The following is a 23,686-nucleotide window of genomic DNA, read 5'->3' as shown; positions in this document are numbered from 1 at the left end:
AGAAGATGCCAGTCCACAATCTACTACTGCTAAAATTATTCGAGGTAGAAACATTATTAAAGAGACTGCTAGATACTATCATTTTCTATCTAAAGCTGGAAATTATCCTAATATGGGTGTCTTGGAGCCCAAGCACCTGCCTTGTTACTTCATTTGCCTTTTAGACCAATGTTTAGTTCCACAGAGAATGAAATTGATGTTAAGTTTAACTTTGCAATAGAGTTGTAATTTGAAATTTTTAAATAAATATCTATCACACTTTCAGGGTTGGGCTGGAGGATTCCCACCGATGAATATGTACCAGCAGCATCAGCTGGCTGCATCACTGCCAGACATGAGCCGACCACCCCCAACTATGGGACTTGGCAATTTTCCTGGGGGTCCCCCACCTCCTGTCCCAGGGTTACCAGGATCTTTTGGGAGCCCTCTGAGTCAGCCCCCACCAGGGATGGATATGTCAGCAGAACCCCCTCCCCCAGGGACACAGCCTCTTAATATGTCAAATAATGCGACACCACAAGTGTCAAATTTGGTAGGAGTCAGTGTACCAACAGTCTCTCCAACTCATATGAAACTGCCATCTGTTCTAGGAAGTGCCAATGTTGACAGCTCTACTGTAGTTCCTCGGACACAAAATCCTTCCAGCATTTCAACAGAATCAACTGTAAACTCAAAAACCTTGCCACCTCAAAAAATGCCAGACACCCTGTCTGATAATTCAAATGATTCTAGGATGAGTTCCTCCTTGAAAGAAAAAGAGGATAATGATTCCAAAAACCTTATGCCTATGGAGATGAAGGTAGATCCTGAAGGTGCAAGTCTTGAGGAAATCCCACTCCCACCCTCAGTTTGGGCTGAAGGATCAGACTTTGTGTTGGTGAAAAATGAAGATTATCGGGAGGAAGATTTAAAGCCCAAACATTCGTACAAGTTTGCTTGGCATGATGATAATGATGATCTAACAGATTCAGATGTAAGCTCCATTAGCTCAATCCACACAAGTGACCTCTCGGACTTAGAAGAAAGTTCACTGTCATCATTTACTGACAAGAATGAAAAGGAGGAGGAAACAGCAGAGGAGAAGAAAGAAGAAGGGAAGGAAGCAGAAGAGATTCCAGCTGAAGGTACATTAATGTTCCTGTTATAAAACAAATTATTGTCTGTAATAGGACACATGTGAAGAAAGAGAAATTTGAAGTTCCTCCCACTAATATATGGGCTTTGTTAGTTTTAATATCACATACTCTTGTCTGAAGTACCATGACTTACATACATTTTAATGTCAGTAATAGCTTACCTGTCACTATTATTAAGTTTTACTTTGGAAAGACAAAGCCTAATAAGTGGTAGGTAAGTATTACATAATTAAAACTAGTTTTACTCTTCTCACCCACCCACCCAACCCACCCCCACCCCCAAACTACATTTTGGCCCTTGATTGGCTGGTGTGTCCTCTTGAGAGTTTGCAAAACAGCAGATAAATTATATGTACATCTCTTTATTAATGAGGTCTTATTTTTCTGTTGGCATTCAACATAATCGTTTGGTATTTATGGTCCTAACTGTCTGTTGTACCCTTTTCCTTCCTGTGCATTGTTATGCAACGATTAGGCAAAACGTTGTCGGCATTGATAAGATCTTGAATGAATTTGATTTGCAGCATTCTTCCTCATCATTTGGTGGATGAATTACCCCAAATTCTCTCAAGCATCTTTCATTAGATGTATAGCTTTATTGTCTCTTTATTACTATACAGTATCAAAACATGTAGGATCCTTGTTGCCATACAGTATAAAACCCATGTAGGTCCTAATTATCATACAGTATCAAACCATGTAGGATTCTTATTGCCATACAGTATCAAACCATGTAGGATCCTTATTGCTATACAGTATCAAACCATATAGGATCCTTATTGCCATACAGTATCAAACCATGTAGGATCCTTATTGCCATACGGTATAAAACCATATATCATTGCTAACGTCATATAGTATCAGAACATATATGTATCTTATTGCCATACAGAATCAAATCCTGTATGATTCTTATCTCTGGTTCTTATTTAGAAGTACCCATGGAGGTGGATACATGTGGTGAGGAATGCGAAATCAAGCAAGAGGTGGAGGAAACTCCCGAGCTGGCTAACACAAGTTTGATAGAGCAGCCCAGTCCAGAAAAACTCACCCAGCCAGTCACAAAAAAGACAAACACACCTCCAAAGCCCCGAAAATTAATCTCCCTTCAGTATAACTACAGCGATAGTGAGGGTGAAGAAACTCGCGAGGAACGGAAAGCAAGGATTGTAAGTAGGGTTTTATGATAAACTACAAAATTTAGTTGCAGTTTTGTCATTAACATTAGATAGGAATCTTGTAGTCTGTGTTCCTTGTATGTGCAGCTTAAAATTTTCAGATTTCTACATAGGAATCAATAATTGGTTAATTAATTATATTACAAGAAATATTAGCACAAATAGGCCTTAACTTGTCACAACAAAGTTATTCTAGATGTTCTCAAGCTTATAAATTTATGTCAACAGTTTCAGATTCTGTACGTCTTTTCTTTAGAATCATCTGAATGAAATTGGGGAGAAGGGGAAATACACAATTTATAACATACATACACAGTTATATGCTAACAAGGGGAAATAGACAATTTATAACATACATGGACATAATTTTATGCTAACATAGAGAAATACACAATTTATAACATACATGGACAGAATTTTATGCTAACAAGGGGAAATACACAATTTATAACAGTTACACAGTTATATGCCAATCAGAGTGTTGTGAATTTGCTGCCTAATATTCAGAAAACTATCGCAAGACAAATTTTGCAGCCTTGTGCATTTGCTTATTCCAACTTTAATTCCATTCCACATGGGATTCATTAAGGTATTGTACATGTTTAACTGTCATTGTCATATTTTGTATTTTAAACAATGCAGGCTATGCTTTGGACATAAATTAAACTTTATTTTCATTGATCATGGTCATTTGTTTGTAACAGTTTGTAGGCAGTATGAATTATACAAATGGAATAAAGAACTAGCAGTGAGAGTTAGTGTAAACAAAGGCTGTGGATTGCTGCATTGGTATTTAGATTTTATAAATCAGCCATAAGGTCGAGTGTGTTAGATTTTATAAGTCGGCCATAAAGTCGAGTGTATTATTTTATAATGTTGTCTGTCTGTTACCGGTTTTATTTGTTCACAATAACTACCTGTTCTCCATCTACAGTTATTAAAGTTTGTGGATGGCTTGCACTTGGCATAAATTTCAGGATCAAAGATCAGTGTAAATTTGACTGAAAGAAGACAGATAGTTTCTGCACAATTACTCAAGCTGTACATTATCTGCAGTTACAAAATTTGGTGATACACTTGGCCTAAGGAAGAACCTTTTGATTTTGGAATCATAGGTCAAGGTCACTTAGACTGAATGGGGAAAAAATATTGCTGCATTATAGCATTAGTTTTATATCACATTACCAGGACCAGACTATACTGGCTTATACTTTGGGTAAGGAAGAAGCCTGTCCATTTTGGCATCAAATGGTTAACGGTCAAGGTAATTGAATGAAAGGAAGAATATGATTTCTGCACAATACAATTAATTCTACATGACAGACCTGGACCAAACTTTGTGGATGACTTAAAAGTAAGGAAGCCCATGGAGTTTTGAGTCTTGAGGTGAAATGTCAAGGTCACTGAATGAAAAGACTTTCAAAATCTTTAGTTCTAGATTGTGTACATTGAGCAGAGTTTGTGGATAGCATGCATGTAAGGTATGGAAGAGGTCTGTTGATTTTGGGGATGAAGGTTAAGGTCATTGTATCTATAAAAAGAACTTGATTTTATAGAGTAACATTTGTTCTAGAGTAAGTTCCTTGACCAGACTTTGGGGTTATAAAGAAACTCTCAGATTCTGGAGTGAAAAGGTTAGAGGTCACATTCATGGTAAGTCTGATAATAAAATAATGGTTTTTACACATTAAATTTAGCATTAGGTGAATACATAGAGGAATATTAAACACAACGGGTGTACAATGTTTCATTTATGATACTCTTGTTAAGTGAAGATTTGAAAATATTTATTTAATAGTGAGAGCGAAGATTTAACCTCACTCCTTTTCATAAAGGTCAGACTAAAGAAATTGGTAAGTTTTGTTTTATTTTGTTAATCTGTTTCATGATGTATTGAAATTGTCATTGATTGTTTCTCAGTTTTAAAATTTTGTTGTTTCAAATATTTACATACAGACTAAAATAAGTTTCTATTCAAGATGTTGGAAAGTGCTGGTCTGTATGTCATAAAATAAATTTTACCTTGATTTTTGTTTTGTCATTAAAATAATTAAAAAGCATTAACCATTGAAATTCTATTTTAAAAAATGGTACATCAATTTCAGTGGTTGATTATACCAGAGAGAGAGAGAGAGAGAGAGAGAGAGATGTAAGCTGGCTTCTTGATGTTATAATTTACTCAACTATTATGCAACTAACTAGATTTAAAGATTTTAAACATGGTCCCCCAAATCTCTTGTTGAAATGCGACAAATTCAGAAGAAATTCATTATTTTTATCACATCATTTTAAGTCTTTGTCAATTGAAAGCAAATGGAATGATAACTTAGTTGTTGTAAAACAGGCTATGCTTTCATCTGGCATTATCGTCATACCTACAGGCTTTTCATCATCTCATGACAACATTTACAATTTAAATGTATACACATATTTAATAAAGCAATTCTGGTAATTTTGGTAAAAAGGCAATCAGCTTTACTTGTCTGCTACATTGGGTGTTGGCCATGGTGAACTGCTGATCTTGCTTGCTAGTATAAAAATAAAGGGAAGTAATCTGTTCTTTTGCCTTTCTCAAATGCGTGATTTTTAGCACTTTTGGTTATAGACCAGAAGAGTTTTTGAGATGGTCTTTTGGCTTTCGTCCTTTATCCATTTAGCACAAGATTTTTACTTGAAGGAATGATGTGATGCTTTACATACACACATCATATATGATACATACACATACACACATATTTACATACACACATCATATATGATACATACACATATACATATTTACATATACACATCATATATGATACATACACATACACACATCATATATGATACATACACATACACACATCATATATGATACATACACATACACACATCATATATGATACATACACATACACACATATTTACATACACACACATATTTACATACACACATCATATATGATACATACACATATACACATCATATATGATACATACACATACACACATATTTACATACACACACATATTTACATACACACATCATATATGATACATACACATATACATATTTACATACACACATCATATATGATACATACACATACACACATATTTACATACACACACATATTTACATACACACATCATATATGATACATACACATATACATATTTACATACACACATCATATATGATACATACACACACATATTTACATACACACATATCCCATGGTCTAGTTGGTTCTAAATGAAAATGGTGCCACTTGGACATCCAATATGACTGCCACAATGGCCATCTTGAAAATCTTGTTATTGCTACTCCTCAGGAATGGGAAGTCATATTGACATGAGGTTTTCACTAGAAGACTTCTTATGATGTCTGCTTGGATGTAATGGGTGCTGATCTGATGTGCAAAATGGACATCTTGAAAATCTTGTTATCACTACTCCTATATTGATGATTATGTCCACATTGGGTTTTCACTAAAAGACTTCTCATGACTTCGTTATGGTCCTAACTGAAAATGGTACCCATTAGATGTCAAAAATGACCACTTAAGCAGTCATCTTAAAAATCTTGTTTTTGCTGCTCCTCCAGAATGGAAAGACATGTTGACAGGAGGTTTTTTCCAAAAGTTTTTTTATGATGTCTGCTAGGTCCTAGATAAAAATGGTGGTGATCTGTTGATCAGCATAGCCATTGTCCATTTTCAGAATCTTGTTATGGCTACTCATTGTGAATGGATGGTCATATCAGCATGGAATTTCACTGGAAGACTTCTTATAATGTCAAGTTGGTCGTAAAGGATCTTATGGCCGTCAGGGTAGGAGTCTGTTATTGCTACGTCTGCTGTTATGGCGTCTTTATCAGAAGACTTCTTATGAGGTCTACTTGGGCCAGAATGAAAATATTATTGATCTGATGTCCACTATGACAACCACAGTGACCATCTTAAAAATATTATTGATCTGATGTCCACTATGACAACCACAGTGACCATCTTAAAAATATTATTGATCTGATGTCGACTATGACAACCACAGTGGCCATCTCAAAAATATTATTGATCTGATGTCAACTATGACAGCCACAGTGGCCATCTGTAAAATATTATTGATCTGATGTCCACTATGACAACCACGGTGACCATCTTAAAAATATTATTGATCTGATGTCCACTATGACAACCACAGTGGCCATCTTTAAAATATTATTGATCTGATGTCCACTATGACAACCACGGTGACCATCTTTAAAATATTATTGATCTGATGTCCACTATGACAACCACAGTGGCCATCTTTAAAATATTATTGGTCTGATGTCCACTATGACAACCACAGTGGCCATCTCAAAAATATTATTGATCTGATGTCCACTATGACAACCACGGTGACCATCTCAAAAATATTATTGATCTGATGTCCACTATGACAACCACGGTGACCATCTCAAAAATATTATTGATCTGATGTCCACTATGACAACCACAGTGGCCATCTCAAAAATATTATTGATCTGATGTCCACTATGACAACCACGGTGACCATCTCAAAAATATTATTGATCTGATGTCCACTATGACAACCACAGTGACCATCTCAAAAATATTATTGATCTGATGTCCACTATGACAACCACGGTGACCATCTTAAAAATATTATTGATCTGATGTCCACTATGACAACCACGGTGACCATCTTAAAAATATTATTGATCTGATGTCCACTATGACAACCACAGTGACCATCTTTAAAATATTATTGATCTGATGTCCACTATGACAACCACAGTGGCCATCTTAAAAATATTATTGATCTGATGTCCACTATGACAACCACGGTGACCATCTTAAAAATATTATTGATCTGATGTCCACTATGACAACCACAGTGACCATCTTAAAAATATTATTGATCTGATGTCCACTATGACAACCACAGTGACCATCTTAAAAATATTATTGATCTGATGTCCACTATGACAACCACAATGACCATCTTAAAAATATTATTGATCTGATGTCCACTATGACAAACACAGTGGCCATCTTAAAAATATTATTGATCTGATGTCCACTATGACAGTCACAGTGACCATCTTTAAAATATTATTGATCTGATGTCCACTATGACAAACACAGTGGCCATCTTAAAAATATTATTGATCTGATGTCCACTATGACAACCACAGTGGCCATCTTAAAAATATTATCACCACCCCACCTGAATAGATGGTCATATCAACATGGGTAATTTACTAAACAACTTCTTATGATGTCTAGTTGGTACTCTTAAAGCATTCAGTATCCTTGTCACAGTAGTCATCTTGAAAATATTGTTACCACTATTTCTCCTGAATGAATGGTCATTTCATCATGGTGTTTTTCACTGAGTGACTCCTTTTGATGTCTAGTTGGTTCTAAAATGGTGCTGATGTAACTTCCAATATGACTGTCACATTGGCCATCTCGAAAATCTTATTATCTCTACTTTTTCTAGATGGCTAGTCATATTGACAGTGTGCTTTCACCAAAATACTTCTTGTTACTAAATAGAAATTGTGCCAGTCTGATATTGAACATGGACCTTATGGAAGGCTTGCAGTAAAGGTATGGAAACAGCAAATTGATTTTTGAGTCCAAAGATCAAAGCCAACATAACTCAGAGAGAAATGGGTTGCACAGCAACTTTTGTTTAAGAGGAAGTTCTTGAAACAAACTTTCTTGATGGCGTGCACTTGGATAATAAAGGAACCAGTGCAGACAGTTATTATTCCACAGGGCATTCAGGGTATTTTTGTGCTAATTTTATATGATGATTCCACAAAGCATTCAAGGTATTTATAGTTCAATTTTACATGATGATTCCACAAGGTATTCAGGGTATTTATAGTGTAATTTTATATGATGATTCCACAAGGCATTCAGGGTATTTATTTTGCTAATTTTATATGATTCCACAAGGCATTCAGGGTATTAATAGTGCTAATTTCATATGATGAGTCCATGGGGCATTCAGGGTATTTGTTGTGCTAATTTTATATGATGATTCCACAAGGCATTCAGGGTATTTATTGTGCTAATTTCATATGATGATTCCACAAGGCATTCAGGGTACTTATTGTGCTGATTTTATATGATGATTCCACAAGGCATTCAGGGTATTTATTGTGCTGATTTTATGATGATTCCACAAGGCATTCAGGGTATTTATAGTGCTAATTTCATATGATGATTCTACAAGGCATTCAGAGTATTTACTGTGCTGATTTTAAATGATAATTCCACAAGGCATTCAGGGTATTTATTGTGCTAATTTCATATGATGATTCCACAAGGCATTCAGGGTATTTATTGTGCTAATTTTATATGATGATTCCACAAGGCATTCAGGGTATTTATTTTGCTAATTTTATATGATGATTCCACAAGGCATTCAGGGTATTTACTGTGCTGATTTTATAAGATAATTCCACTAGGCATTCATGGTATCTATTTGCTGATTTTATGATGATTCCACAAGGCTTTCAGGGTATTTATAGTGATAATTTTACATGATGTTTCCATAAGGCATTCAGGGTATTTATTATACTGATTTTATATAATGATTCCATGGGTCATTCAGGGTATTTATAGTGATGATTTTATGTGATGATCTGGCTGGTTCTGGCTGGATTTTTGTTATACCAGATGCTAGAGTACAGATTTTATTTTTGAAAATCTATTCTTTTTAGGTGGTTTTTGGTATATAATTTGCATGCCAGAGTATGATCATATAAGAATAAAGATAATCTGCAGTATGATTTGTGCAAATATTTTCTGAGGCACTCAGGGAAGACCTTGAACTCTCATGTTTAAACTCTTGCATTCAGGGAAGACCTTGAACTCTCATGTTGAAATTCTTGCATTCATGGAATACTTTGAACCGTATGTTGAAACTCTTGCATTCATGGAAAACCTTGAACTCTCATGATGAAACTCTTGCATTCAGAGAAGACCTTGAACTCTCATGATGAAACTCTTGCATTTAGGGAAGACCTTGAACTCTAATGTTGAAACTCTTGCATTCAGGGAAGACCTTGAATTCTCATGTTGAAACTCTTGCATTTAGGGAATACCTTGAACTCTAATGTTGAAACTTTTGCATTCAAAGAAGGCCTTGAACTCTTATGTTGAAACTCTTGCATCATACTCTAGCAGAGTGTTTTATCCTCATACATAGTTCACTTGTTCATGTTCTAACACGTACTTGACCTACAGATAGCATTAACCCAAACCTGCTTGAACTTGCATAATTTGCCTGCAGAGCAGGGTCTATTCTATTTTCACACAGTTAGGCGCATGTTATAAACAGGGAAACTGCACAACCTAGATCTGATGAACTGTCAAAATATTTCATTGCACAATAATTTATAAAAATTGTGAAAGTTAATATCATTTTTTCTGCATGTCTTAAATAATTGCTGAAATAATTGCTTTTTTCTCTATCCGAAAACAACTTAAAATATTACATTCACTGACCCCCAAAAAGTAATTTTTAAGTTATATATATGATTCAAATTGTCAAAAATTGGAAGGTGCAGGTTTTAGTTCTTTCCACAATGGAAGTATTACACAAAGTCTTAGAGATGAAGACTTTCACGTAGAGCTTATCTCTTTTAATAAAGGGTGACATAGTCTTCTAATGTCTTTAATATTGAGATTTCTTTTATCCACATGGGAGTAGGTTAGTTGTGAACTAATGAATCATGACATGTGCTTGTGCAAGATTCAGAAATTAAATTTGTAAAGAAATACCATAACAAGTTTCTTATTACATGTATACAAATAGTCATTTGGGGTTTATTAGACACAAAGTAGTATTTAATTCAGGTTTTAAATAGTGACTGTCAGGAATGACAGCTGAAATTTAGTAAAGACAATTATTCTAAACATGACATTATTGGTGTACTCTTCATTTAATTATTATCACAGCTTATTTCAGCCAATAATAAAAAGGATATATGGGCATCAGTTGAAAATAGAAGACCACAGTTTTGCATACTTTAAAATCTGGACACTCGTTTTAAACTTTGCTTTGACTCCAGCTATACACACACACACACACATATATATATATATATATATATATATATATATATATATATATATACACCAAATGAAACAGACAGTGCTATTCCAGGATTCTACAAGAGAATGCTCAATAGCATTAAGTGAATTTTTAAAAATAAAGATATAATACTATCATACAGGCTAGATAATTTTAAAATCATACTCTACAGGGATTCAAAACCAGGTCTGCATTATCGCACCCATCACCATGCTTGCTCAGCATGAATGCGACTTTGTAGCTTTATTTATCTGATGCGTGCATGGTTGAGGGGGTTGACAGGTTGGTGCCTGCTAGGCTAGGTAATGGGTGTCTTAAACTACTGACTCAGGTTTGAATCTCCATGGAGTAAAACCTGTATGATTTTATATACATGTATATAGATAGATATATATGTGTGTGTGTGTGTGTGTATAAAGAGAGAGATTAGTAGTAGTAGCAATAATAGTAAGCAAGTAGCTATATCATACCAGTTTGCTATCAATTGCAACATTTACCAAAAAGACCAAATGGGTTAAGCATAAAATGTGTCATATTCAATAAAACACTAGATGTTGCAGGTTTAATAAAATTAATATTGGTTTGTATTGTCTCGTGTCCTCTAATTTGTGGAGGCTAGTGGCTCGTCAAAGTTTATTGCATTTCCTGTTATGTGGACAGACAGAGTGGGTTTAGAATCAGTGAAGAAACAAAAATGATTGTAAAAAAAACATTTATATCTGGTGTAATGGAATGTATATAGACAACAAAATTTTAATCCGATCCAACATTTAATTAAAATGAGTATTTGCTACTAAAGGCCTACAGTAGGAAAAGGAGCAAGCATCATGCATTGTTTACATAAAAATGTTTCTCTCTTTTTTTGTGCAAAAGTACAGCTTCCTTCAGTAGGTCTGCCGTAAATCAGAATCCTCAGTCCCAGTCACATCTTTGCTGGAAATAATCAAGATAGACTTCTCTGCACATTTAGGCAATTATGGTTGTATTTGTCCTCTTGAAATGGGAGAAGAAAGGGTTGGAAAGATCTCTTCATACCTATGAAGAGTTCTGCTGATGTCTTTGCTTCCACTGTTTACAGGTCCACATTATCAAGAGGCCCACATTGTCAAGAGGTCAACATTATCAAGAGGTCCACATTATCAAGAGAGCATATCTAACCCTCACTGAGAGGAACTTTCGTTCATGATAACTATCTTATTCTCATAAAATGATTAAGACGGGTCCATGAAGAAACAAAAATAGTTATAAGTTTCTTAAATACTTACATGTTTACAGGTTCCACTAGTTTGATATATTATGTCAAGTGCTGCAAAAAATGATGTAAATATTTGAGGAAAGTGATTAACTCTCCTCAACACTACCAGGAGAGCTGTTTGCAGCACTCCTGCATTTACAAAAAATGGCCTGGATTTTCTCAGTGAAGAGTTATATTCTGGTGCAATTTAAGGTCATCAGACATTCCTACCATGCATTTGAAATATTAGTGATATGATGAAAACAAAAGTCATTGTTCTAAAATATTAGTGGTATAGTGAAAACAGATTAAGTGTCCTAAAATATTAGTGATATCATGAAAACAAAAGTCATTGTTCTAAAATATTAGTGGTATAGTGAAAACAGATTAAGTGTCCTAAAATATTAGTGATATCATGAAAACAGAAGTCAGTGTTCTAAAATATTAGAGATATAATGAAAAGAGACATTTCTATCCAAAAATTTTAGTGATGAAAACAAAAGTCTTTGCAGCTTTTCTTTATGAGGAGTCATTCGTCAATCAGATTAGATTGTTTAAAATATTCTTGATGTGATTGACGGGAGGTGAAACTCACTTATCACAGTTTATTGAAACTGATAAAGTGTCATTTTGATAACAGAGTTGCAGGTTAACAAAATTTGAATCGATTGGAATGATACAGTGTTATACATTTAACTAAGCTGACCCCCCATTATAACAATAAAGAGCTCATATGAATATACACTAAACCTGACATTTGATGAAAAATCTTTGTCCACATTTTAGTTCTCGTACTTTATATGTGTCCCAGCACAGGAATATGAATGCAGAAGCTTATTGTACACACTTAAATACACAAAGTGTCAAGTATTGATAATATAGAACCATTTCTTTAAAAAAAACTTGCAAAACATGCAGCAGAAGTAAAAGGCATTTCTCGTCATGCAGATACCTAAATCGATACTTCAGTTGTCATGACAAATGATTGTTTATTCCTTTGCCATATTCACTGGTGGGGAAAGTAGTGACCTTGACAGTAGTGTCGTCTGCATTTGTCCACTGTGATTGAATCCTAATGTAAAAAATACCTTCCTTTAGTTTTCAGCTTTTGTTTTCGTCAGAATTTTGAGTCGGTTATAACCAGCTCTGTTTGACTTGAACATTTTCCTTAGCATTTTGAAGTTTTTTAAAATATAATTCTGTTTGATTTGCCAGGAACATGTATGTCATCTGGACACATTTCTCATTATATATTGAAAAGGTCATTAAGGCCAGAGGTCATTCATGATAGAGAAAGTCTTCATGTAGTCAGTTACTCAAATAAAGCAGAATTTTTGTGTTTGGGTACATATTTATTATTTAGTGTAAAGAAGATTTTTTTAATGTATATTTGTTGATTTGATGCTTTTCCTAATGATTATGATTATGATCATACACAATGTATTTGACCTTGATTGACCTCTGACCTATATGAAAAGATGTAACTTTGATTTCTTCTTTCTGCTTGTTTAGTTTACCTACAGATATCTCATAGATCATATTTACTTATTTGTCTGTATTATTTGTGCTGCTTCTTTAACAATTATTAATAAACAAGTTCCCCTACCTAAAAAAAATTACTTTTGTTCTAGGCTCGTGAGAAGGAGGATCGCTATTTGCGCCGCTTGCAGAGAAGGGCTGACATTGAAGCACGCAGGAAGGAGAGAGAGGAAGAGAAATCTAGACAGAGAGAAGAAAGGAGGAGAAAGAAGGAAGAAGACAGAACTAGCCAGGAAGATGAAAAGAACAGCAGTGACAAAAATGAAGGGGATGATAAGATAGAAACGCCACAGAAAGAATCCACTGGTAAACGAAATTGATCTCATCATTGTAATGTTTAAGATGTTTCTATTTTTGGACTATATTTGTTGTTGTGTCAGATGGGAGTTAAGATTTTTTAATTCAGAAATGTTATGTGATATACAGACATATCCAAAAGTGAACAGATTATTTGCATGTCTGTTTGTTGCCATAGGATGAAACACAGCATGGTCGTTGACTTACATTGTAGGACTGTGAATCCGTCTGTTATAATGTTAGTCTTTGACTTCCTTTTCTTCCCAATCCCTATATCCCTTTTCCAATAGTTTTAAATTCATTTGCAATGGTAAATGGTTAAAGTGATGGGGGTCCGATAGTCAATAGTCAAACAGTGCAAGACATCAACACTGACAGTTACGATGGTGGAGTAGCAGGATTTTTACATACCCACCACCACATTGTAACTATCAAGGTCAGTATCTTTCATTGTAGGATGTGAATCCAATTGTTATAATGTTATTCTTTGAACCCTGCTCCTCCCAATCCCTATATCCATTTGCCAATAGTTTGAAATTCATTTATAATGAACCACAGTAAAAATGCTGTACAACACAGTCCCAGTGTTCTTCTTGGCAGATTTTGAGTTTCCCAGCTTTTTTCCTCAAATCTAATCAAAGAAAGAATTATTTATCTTCAGAAAAATTATTAAGATTTGTTATTTGAATCTGTCTGATCAATTTTTATAATTTTCTAAATAAAATATAAACCCACCATTTTTATTTAGTTTTAAAGGCATGCATTGTGTATGCCTACCTCCATTTCAGTGTTTACATTAGTTCCTTTGCACGTGATTATTTATAGAAGTATAAAGTAGTTCTCTGTGCAGTTTATACAGAACTAAATGCAAATGGGTCTGATCACATGGTTATGTTCTGACCAATGGAAATCTTTCCTACATTTATCAACTGATGCAACTGCAATTATAAGGTATATAGATAAAATGTAATTACATAATGCAATCAGTGTAATGCTGTGTCTTTAAATAGGTCTAACACAGCTCTGTGTGCGTGTGTGTGTGATTAGGATTTTGTGCATAGCTTTAACAATTTTCCAGTCATATTGCTACAATGTCTGCAGTGTGGCAGTTTATAGTGATGTCTAGCACTGGAACATCATGCCACATACATGTAGCATCATGTCCCACCCAGTCACATTATCCTGACACCAGGCCGACCAGTCCTAACACTAACCTCTTAATGCTGAGCACATAGTGAGGCAGCTGTTATTACCACTTTTGTAAGTCTTTGGTATGACTCGGCCGGGGATTGAACCTGTGACCTCCTGCATCTGAAGCGGACGCTTCAGGCACTTAGGTCACTAGAGCAGTCCAGCTGTATATATTAGAATCATGTATTTTGTATGTGCTCTATCACTTTTTAAAAAGTATCCCACTTAGAATTGGGTAAGTGGATTTGCAGAGCCCTTATCTGTATTATTGTGATGTGGAATTAAACTCTCTGCTTACCATGTTACTTATTGTAGAACCTAATGTAAATGAGGAGATGACAACAGAAATAACAGAGAAGTCAGATGTAGATGGAGATTCAGCAAAGAAAACAGAATTGAAGATACCAAGTAAAAAGAGAAAAACCAAAGAGGAGTTGAAGGCAGAACTTAGAGAGCAAAAGCAGGAGCAGAAAATAGCTTTACGTAGACAGAGAACTAGAAATAGAAGGTAATCAGTGATGAACATGTATATGTAACAAATACTAATGTAAACTTTCATTTCTTTCACCTGTAGAAACATGTCCATATTCCTGTAAATTAAAAATAGCACATGCCTGTTCAATTTTGTTTTAAAGTTTAAATTGAAGATAGAAAGATGATAGTGCTTTCTACCTCAGAGTTACATGGTAAACTTTGTCAAAGGTCTGGAATGCTTGTGACGTAAAAAGTCCACATCAGTTTTGATAAACAATGAAATAGTCCTGAGAAATTCATTAGACATATTCAAGGAGATTGTTGTTAAATTTTGTGTTTTTGCCATTTTAGATAATGTCCTTTACAACCCATCAAAGCTTTCTTTGACAATTGTTGCTGCTATGGCTCCTCCTTCATATACCTTCAATCTGTAACTTCATGTACTTATACAAATATACACCCAAATTTACCTGACATACTTACATTCTGTATCTCTGATAAAAATATTTTGTATTCATTGAGCTGTTGGAGGCAGGCAGAGGAATTCTGTATGAATATTGTTATGTATATCTATATTGTGTCCTTAGGTTTTGAGGGTTGAAGTTTTTGCCTACTTTACTTTTGTCTGTAATTGAGGGTTGAAGTTTTTGTCTACTTTACTTTTGTCTGTAATTGAGGGTTGAAGTTTTTGCCTACTTCACTTTTGTCTGTAATTGAGGGTTGAAGTTTTTGCCTACTTCACTTTTGTCATTATTGTTAGAAGTAAACAAGCTGTTTAATTGAATTTGAGTTCAAGGCCTGATCTTGTTTATGAGTTTGTGGGTTTTTCTGTTTTAAATCTATTGCATCAAAGTCATATGGGTGTTTGCACATAAAGAGGTTTGGCAAACAATTAGTCTTTCCTGTTTCATATCAGTCTTTGGAATCTGTGATCAGAGTTTGTAGTTGTGTTCAGATATAATTTGAGGAGGAATTATTTATTTCAATTATTTATAGGAATTGCTCATTTACATTTTGGACTTAAATACTCCTTTGGGATTATTGAGAACTCTTCAAAGACATTCTGGATGGCATCATTGTATCATGTCACATCACATCAGGACATTCAAGCTATTGGAATTCATTCAGAATATTCTATACCTATTGACTTGTGATAAAACATTTAAGATTATTTGGGGTTTAATTCACTATGCTATAAGTGTCTTTTGAAGTTTTACTTTGTATTCTGGGGAAATAACTTTTTTTTTGAATTTTACTTAGATTGTTGGTTTCACTTTCTTTCTGTTACTTATTTTAAGACCTAGAGTCATAACGAAATAAACCTGTTTTTTTCACAACCACCTTCTGAAGTTTGTCATATTAGTATGAGTCCAACAAAACAGACCATGGATTCTTTTTAACTTGAACATAAATTTAATTGATTCATTAGTGATGATTTAAAAGGTTACATGTGTCCAAAATTACATCGGTTATATTTTTGACATCTTAATAAATTCAATATTAATTCCCTTTGAGCAACATTTATAAACATCTGATGTAATCATTCTGGTATTTAAATCAGTACATAGAGTCCCAAATTGATCTTATGACCTTTATAACTCATAACTCTGTTTCTCCATCAACGTATTGGCCTTGTTCTGTATGAGGTGGAATCATAATTCCCTATTGATCTACTGACCTATATCAGAGCATATATACATCAAACTCTAAATATTAAAATTTAGAACCATTCTATCCTTGACAGTTCTTTCATGGTTTATAAACAATGTTTTATATTGTCTAGATATGTGCCAGATGAGTTCACTCCCATCTATAAAAAGGTCAGCACACCCCAGCTAAGCCAGACTTATGAGGAGACAGTCATTATGGAAGAGACAGTGGAGATTGACACAAGTTTTTCCCAGACTATCGACATCAGCACAGAACAGATTACAGTTGAGGAGATCCCACTGCCAGAAGAATCCTACACAGAGGATCCTACAACCCCTACCCAGGATGAACCTGCCTTGCCCCTGGAGTCGCCTGATACACCCACCCAGGATGAACATCCAATAGAACAATTAGAAGGTGGGGTTAAACCTTTGGGTTTTTAATTTTATTACTTATAGTTACCTTTGGGATGTGGAGGAATAGTGCAATTATCATTCAGTAACTAATAATATGGGATCAAAAATGTGGATAGCATACTTGTTGGTGATAGAATTTGGGTAACTGTTTTGATGCTTTGCTTCAGCGCAAGTGAGCTTAGAGCATATAATTTCAGTTATGTCCATCTGATAAGGTTTTGCATTAGGTCAGTTTTCAGGCACATGTGTAAAGTTAAGAGAGCTACAACTTGAAATTGATTGATTAATGCTTATTTAGATTAAATGGCCGCTACGTCTTGAATACAGTACTTTGGGAAAGATGAAAAATTTGCATTTTCCATCCATATACAATAAAGACTAAAAAAACAGTACTTATGGGAAGTAACTCTTCCAAGATATTATTATAATTTATCACCACTTTTCACTGCTCGGTGGCTATTTGTGTGCTGAATGTTTTCCTGTTTAAACTTTTGCAAGCATCAGCCTCTTTCTCTACCTCCAAAAATCTGTTAGCTTTCACTGCAAATATAGTTATCTTTCAGAAAAATTGTTGTTGTGTTTTAACACCATTTTCAGCACATGATAGGCTATACATGGTGGTCAGTAAAACTGGTGGAAGAAGAACTTGGGAAAGCCCCAGTAAGAACCACTGATCCACATGAAGCTACTCACAAGCTTTCTCACATTTCCACATTGGCTGAGCCTGAGACTTCAACCCACATGGACAAAGGTGAGATAGCATTGATCAATAAAGACAAGCACTTTAGACCACTTGGACACTGGGTACCCTTCTGGAAAGTCTTTCTTATTTTATGTATGTATTCTTCCTTCACGCAATGGTAACTTCATGTGTTGCCTTTCATCAGTAATTTTTTGCATTTATTCTTCTACCAACGTTTCTGATGTTTAAAGCACCATGTATAGCCTATCATGTGCGGAAAAATGGCATTAAAGCCATAACAACAACAACAACATTGACTTCAACAACAGCCACTCTGGCATATTTTAATGACATCATAAAGAAACACATAGTAAGTTTGATTTTGATGCAAGATATGAACAGCTTATTCTCACTTCTGTCTTACCTGAAATCTTGTTTGTACATGGGGAAGTCATTTATTCATCTTGCTAACAGCTTTCTTACATGTCCGAGTTTAGTTTATATTCCCATCAAGAGCATTCAACAGATTTTCAGACTTGCCAAATTGATCAGCATGACACAGAGATTTCCAAGAGGGATTTTCTGTGACTCCTTGAACTCTTCTTTGATGGAGATCTTCATCTTATCTCTCTGTTTATGCACATTCTGCAGATGGCTCTCAGTTCTGAGGCACCCTATTTCCAATAGCCTGGATCCTGATCCCTAGCACCCTATTTCCAATAGCCTGGATCCTGATTCATGGCACCCAATTTCCAGTAGCCTGGATCCTGATCCATGGCACCCTATTTCCATTAGCCTGGATCCTGATCCATGGCACCTTATTTCCAAAAGCCTGGATCCTGATCCATAGCACCCTATTTCCAGTAGCCTGGATCCTGATCCATGGAACCCAATTTCCAGTAGCCTGGATCCTGATCCATGGCACCCTATTTCCATTAGCCTGGATCCTGATCCATGGCACCTTATTTCCAAAAGCCTGGATCCTGATCCATAGCACCCTATTTCCAATAGCCTGGATCCTGATCCATGGCACCCTATTTCTAATAGCTTGGATCCAGAACTCTACCTTCTTGTAACTGTGGCAAAACAATGAATTGTTAAGTGCAAGAGTTTCTCTGGCAAAATCAACGAGATAAATTACAGTCCATAAGGATGCACAGTTGCTCCATAATGCCTAACACATTCAGAAAGCATGTGGGAGTGAATATAGGTGACAACAGGGATTTTCATAAAATATTGACCACTTTGATCTTCACTGGCTGTAGTCACTCACATTGTTTCCCAATTTAATTTTATGGATTCCTACATGGCTCAGTCCATGTAAGTCTCAGTCTTTGAACAGAATGTTGCTGAAGCTGCTATCATCCATGATGTGCTTCTGATAGCATTTACTTTAGCTTGCAGGCTGATTGAATTTGATAACCTTTTGGTTGTCCCAGACTCATCAGTTCCACTTGGATGGTTCAGTGGTTTTAATGGTGCAGCCAGGGTACATGGCCAAAAACCAGGTGCTGTCCATGGGCAATCAAAAATTGGTCATTTGCTCTCTCTCCTCACTATATCCCTTTGGCAGAAAGCATTTGTTAGGTCCAGCAAAGACTTTTGCTCCTGGTGAAGGAGTGAAAGCAAAACACTATTCCCCAAAGCTTTTGCCTCTTGGCTTAAGTGGGTGATTGTGTATTTGAGATCTGACAGATAAAGCACATCATGAAAATTTAAACTCATAAGATTAGTCACTTCTGCGTGCAGCATTGCAGTTTGATTTCAGCTGTTTGTTCGAAAGTATTCAAGGTTGTTGGCTGACACACACAGTGGACTTTCTCTAGTTTTTATCTTCATGATTTAGCCTTTGGAAAAGAGAAATGAATTTGGTGGGTCATGTGATGGTAGCTTAGACTCATTGTTCAGGCTAGCAGAACCTCATCACAGGCATTGGTTCAAAGCTTTTGCTGGATTTACCTAGAATTTTTCTTTGGCATTTTTCTTAACACTTGTATACACTGCATGGTAATCACATTTTCTAGCCTTTATCCTTCAGTTGTGCTGCCTTTTGTTAGTAGAGTAGTTTTAGCCTTCAAATAAAGCCTCACATGAAAACATTGTTGGAAAGGTGACCATGGTTGATGTTGGATGGTCATGCATTTTCTCCTCCACTTTCCCAATTACATCATGGATTAAGCCCATTTACCCATTCACATTATGATGAAGGTAACTTACCCAGTCACATTATGATTAAAGCCAATTACCCAGTCACAGTATGATTAAGGGCACTTACCCAGTCACATTATGATTAAGGCCACTTACCCAATTACATTATGATTAAGGCCACTTATCCAATCACATTGTGATAAAGGTCACTTACCCAGTCACATTATGATTAAGGCCACTTACCCAGTCACATTATGATTAAGGCCACTTACCCAATCAGATTATGATTTAGGCCACTTACCCAATAACATTATGATTAAGGCCACTTATCCAATCACATTATGATTAAGGCCGCTTATCCAATCACATTATGATTAAGGCCACTTACCCAATAACATTATGATTAAGGCCACTTATCCAATCACATTATGATTAAGGCTGCTTATCCAATCACATTATGATTAAGGCCACTTACCCAATCACATTATGATTAAGGCCACTTACCCAATCACATTATGATTAAGGTCACTTATCCAATCACATTATGATTAAGGCCACTTACCCAGTCACATTATGATTAAGGTCACTTATCCAATCACATTATGATTAAGGCCACTTACCCAATCACATTATGATTTAGGCCACTTACCCAATCACATTATAATTAAGGCCACTTAACAAATCACATTATGATTAAGGCCACTTACCCGTTCACATTTTGATTCAGGCCACTTACCCAATTAAATTGTGGTTAAGGCCACTTGTCCAGTTACGTTATGATTAAGGCCACTTACCCATTCACATTATGATTAAGGCCACTTACCTAATTACGTTGTGACTAAGGCCACTTGCACATTCACATTATGATTCTGGCCACTTATCCAGTCACATTATGATTAAGGCCACTTACCCAATTACATTGTGATTAAGGCCACTTACCTAATCACATTATGATTAAAGCCACTTACCCAATTACATTATTATTAAAGCCACTTACCCAATCACATTATGAGTAAGGCCACTCACTTTTCTGCAAATGCAAAAATCCTCATAAATTTATTACTCCAACTTAAAGCTGATGAAAATCTGGTTTACAGGTAGCCACCTAGTGGAGACAAGGGAAGTTATTTCTAATATTTTCTTGGAAGAGTTATTATTCCAGTAGACTGTTGGATATAGATCAGAAGGATGAATTTTGTTGTCTTTCTAGCAGGACTGGATTTAAGAGGTAGAGAAATATAATTTTTAACATTAATGACATCAGGTAAGCAGTACAATACAAAGTTCCTTTATACTGATTATTCTAATGTTCTTCTGTCATGTTTTGTGACCTGTGTTGTAAAATTTGATGATCTGAGAAATGGTCAGAATGTTTGTCTAACATTCATCTCCATTATTAGAACATCAGGTGAAGTCCCATAAAGTAGAGAGAGGCTTAAAAAAACTGAAAACTTTTTCCTGAATGCCTTTAATTAAATTCTGACTTGTAGCGTTGTAATATCTGTTAGCATCCCTCTCCAAAGCATAGTTAAATTTGACTCAACAAACTGGCTTGTTGTTGGGTACCCAGCCTATTTTTGCTTTTGACCAGCCAAACAAAAAAGAAGTGGAATGAAAATGGGACGACATGAGTGTTGCCTTAGTTAAATTAAACCTAATGAAAATAAAGGTTACCAATTATCGTTTTATGGTAAAATTAAGGTAAAATTGATATTTGCTAGCTAGAGTGTTTTTGTGATATACAAACCTTAAGTCATGATGACATGAAGTACTTTATGACATACTCTTGATGACGTCAGTAAGGAATGGGTACAAATTTATTTGCTTAATGTAAAATGTCTACTGGAGTGCAGGTTATAATGTATTTTCCCCATATCTGTTTTCCCCAGATATTTTCTTTGCAGATAGTCAGGGCAGGCCAAGATTACCTGACCTGGCCTAGTAATATTGTCACTGTAATGAGATGCTAAAATACTTCTTTTTTAATTAGAGCAGTCAGAGGAGATGCAAATTAAAATTTCCTCCTTGAATTCCTTTAACTTTTCAGTCTATGTTTATTGCATGAAACCTGACTCATCAAGAAATGCAAAGTTACTTTTTTGTCAATTTCATTAGGTGAGACGTCATTGACAGCTGAAGGTGGTATACCTATAGTTGAGTTGCCCCCAGGTTCCATACCATCTTTGAGTTTGGTTCTTACTGATGGAGATTCATCACAGAGTGCCTCCAATCACTCCTCAGTGTCCTCTGGTGTCTTGGAGGATGGGAGAGACTCCAGGGCAAAACGCAAAAGGAAAGAGAGCATAACAGCAGGGGAGGTCACTCTATCAGAAGAACCTACAGTGAAGAGACTTTCAGCCAGGTACAAAAATTTAATGAACATAGTACAAAAAGACCTGTCTTGACAGACCAGACCTTATGTCAACATTAGGCAGTCTCATGACAGGTGGTTTATCATAACAGATTTGTGCAAAGGAGCAGTTTCTAAGGTAAAAATACAATACTGTTTCAGGAGGAAAAATACCCAGTCACTGTACATGTATTGTTTTCTTCATTCATATTCAACCACTCCTGTGGCCTAGTGGTTAGAGCACCCACCTCAGATGTGGGAGGTTGTGGGTTCGATCCCTGGCCAAGTCATACCAAAGACTTACAAAAATGATACTAACAGCTACCTCGCTTGGTGCTCAGCATTAAGAGGTTAGTGTTAGGACTGGTTGGCCTGGTGTCAGGATAATGTGGCTGGGTGGGACATCATGCTATTTGTCTGCGGCATGATGCCCCAGTGCTAGACATAAAAATATTTTTATTACATGTATCAGTAGATGAATTGCAAAATTAACTAAAGTAACATTTATTTATTCAGTTTCAGCTATATTTTAATTAATTCTTCCTTCAGAGTTAAATATTTGTATTTTTGTTGGAGATTCTGTCCATTATCAGTGGATTATTACTGTTATCAGTGATCATTTATATAATAACAACTGTTGAGATTTCAAGGTGTGTATGTATGTTTGTGTCAAAAATTAAACATTAATTCAGTCAAAAGATATAATTCATCCAGAAAGAGAATAGGTTTTCAGAGACAACAGCCAAAGGCTTAATTCACTGACATTGTAAATGTTTTAACTCCATAAATAAGTGATGTAACTGGCTGCGCTAATGGCTACTCTTCGTGGATTGGTGCATGGGTTGTAATCACTGTAACATGAGAAAAGAGAACAAACAACACAGCCTTTACAAAATGACAATAAAATCTGGAAAAGGATTATCACTTACCAAAGATGAAGGCAAAGACCTCATTCATCCTGTGCATTATGGATTAAGCCCAGAGACAAATGATGTACTGAATGCATCAAAGTCCATTATAGTGGGAATGGTTAAAAATTCTATTAGTGCATAACGTAACCAACTGTGATATAGTGAGAGCAATTGAAAATTCGGTGGATGTTTTATGTACTGAACTATGGTATAGAGAATAATGTAATGGTGTATGAATGCATTTTGTACTGAATTGTAGTATAGTGAAAATAATTGAATGGTGTATGAATGTGTTTTATACTGAATTGTGGTATAGTGAAAATAATTGTTTCATGTATGAATGTGTTTTGTACTGGGTATAGTGAAAATAACTGAAT

The 23,686-nt window shown here is 35.4% G+C and overlaps 1 protein-coding gene across 3 annotated transcripts in view; it reads left to right on the top strand.

The window, feature by feature from the left end:
- The window catches only part of LOC149795611 (uncharacterized), a 60,681-nt gene that overhangs the window by 22,126 nt on the left and 14,869 nt on the right, over positions 1 to 23,686 (top strand). For 2 of the 3 annotated variants that reach the window (XM_089965439.1, XM_089965437.1), the window contains exons 5-11: positions 266 to 1,124; positions 2,070 to 2,305; positions 4,150 to 4,167; positions 13,283 to 13,496; positions 14,994 to 15,186; positions 16,936 to 17,219; positions 22,164 to 22,410. In XM_089965439.1, the coding sequence (XP_089821565.1) occupies positions 266 to 1,124; positions 2,070 to 2,305; positions 4,150 to 4,167; positions 13,283 to 13,496; positions 14,994 to 15,186; positions 16,936 to 17,219; positions 22,164 to 22,410 (2,051 nt within the window). The remainder of the gene's footprint in view (positions 1 to 265; positions 1,125 to 2,069; positions 2,306 to 4,149; positions 4,168 to 13,282; positions 13,497 to 14,993; positions 15,187 to 16,935; positions 17,220 to 22,163; positions 22,411 to 23,686) is intronic. The other variant, XM_089965438.1, reaches the window with a different exon arrangement.

Source organism: Sinohyriopsis cumingii, chromosome 7 (assembly GCF_028554795.1).
Source record: "Sinohyriopsis cumingii isolate HCF-2022 chromosome 7, ASM2855479v2, whole genome shotgun sequence".
In the NCBI taxonomy this organism is placed as follows: domain Eukaryota; kingdom Metazoa; phylum Mollusca; class Bivalvia; order Unionida; family Unionidae; genus Sinohyriopsis; species Sinohyriopsis cumingii.
This window is presented reverse-complemented; position numbering and strand designations above follow the sequence as displayed.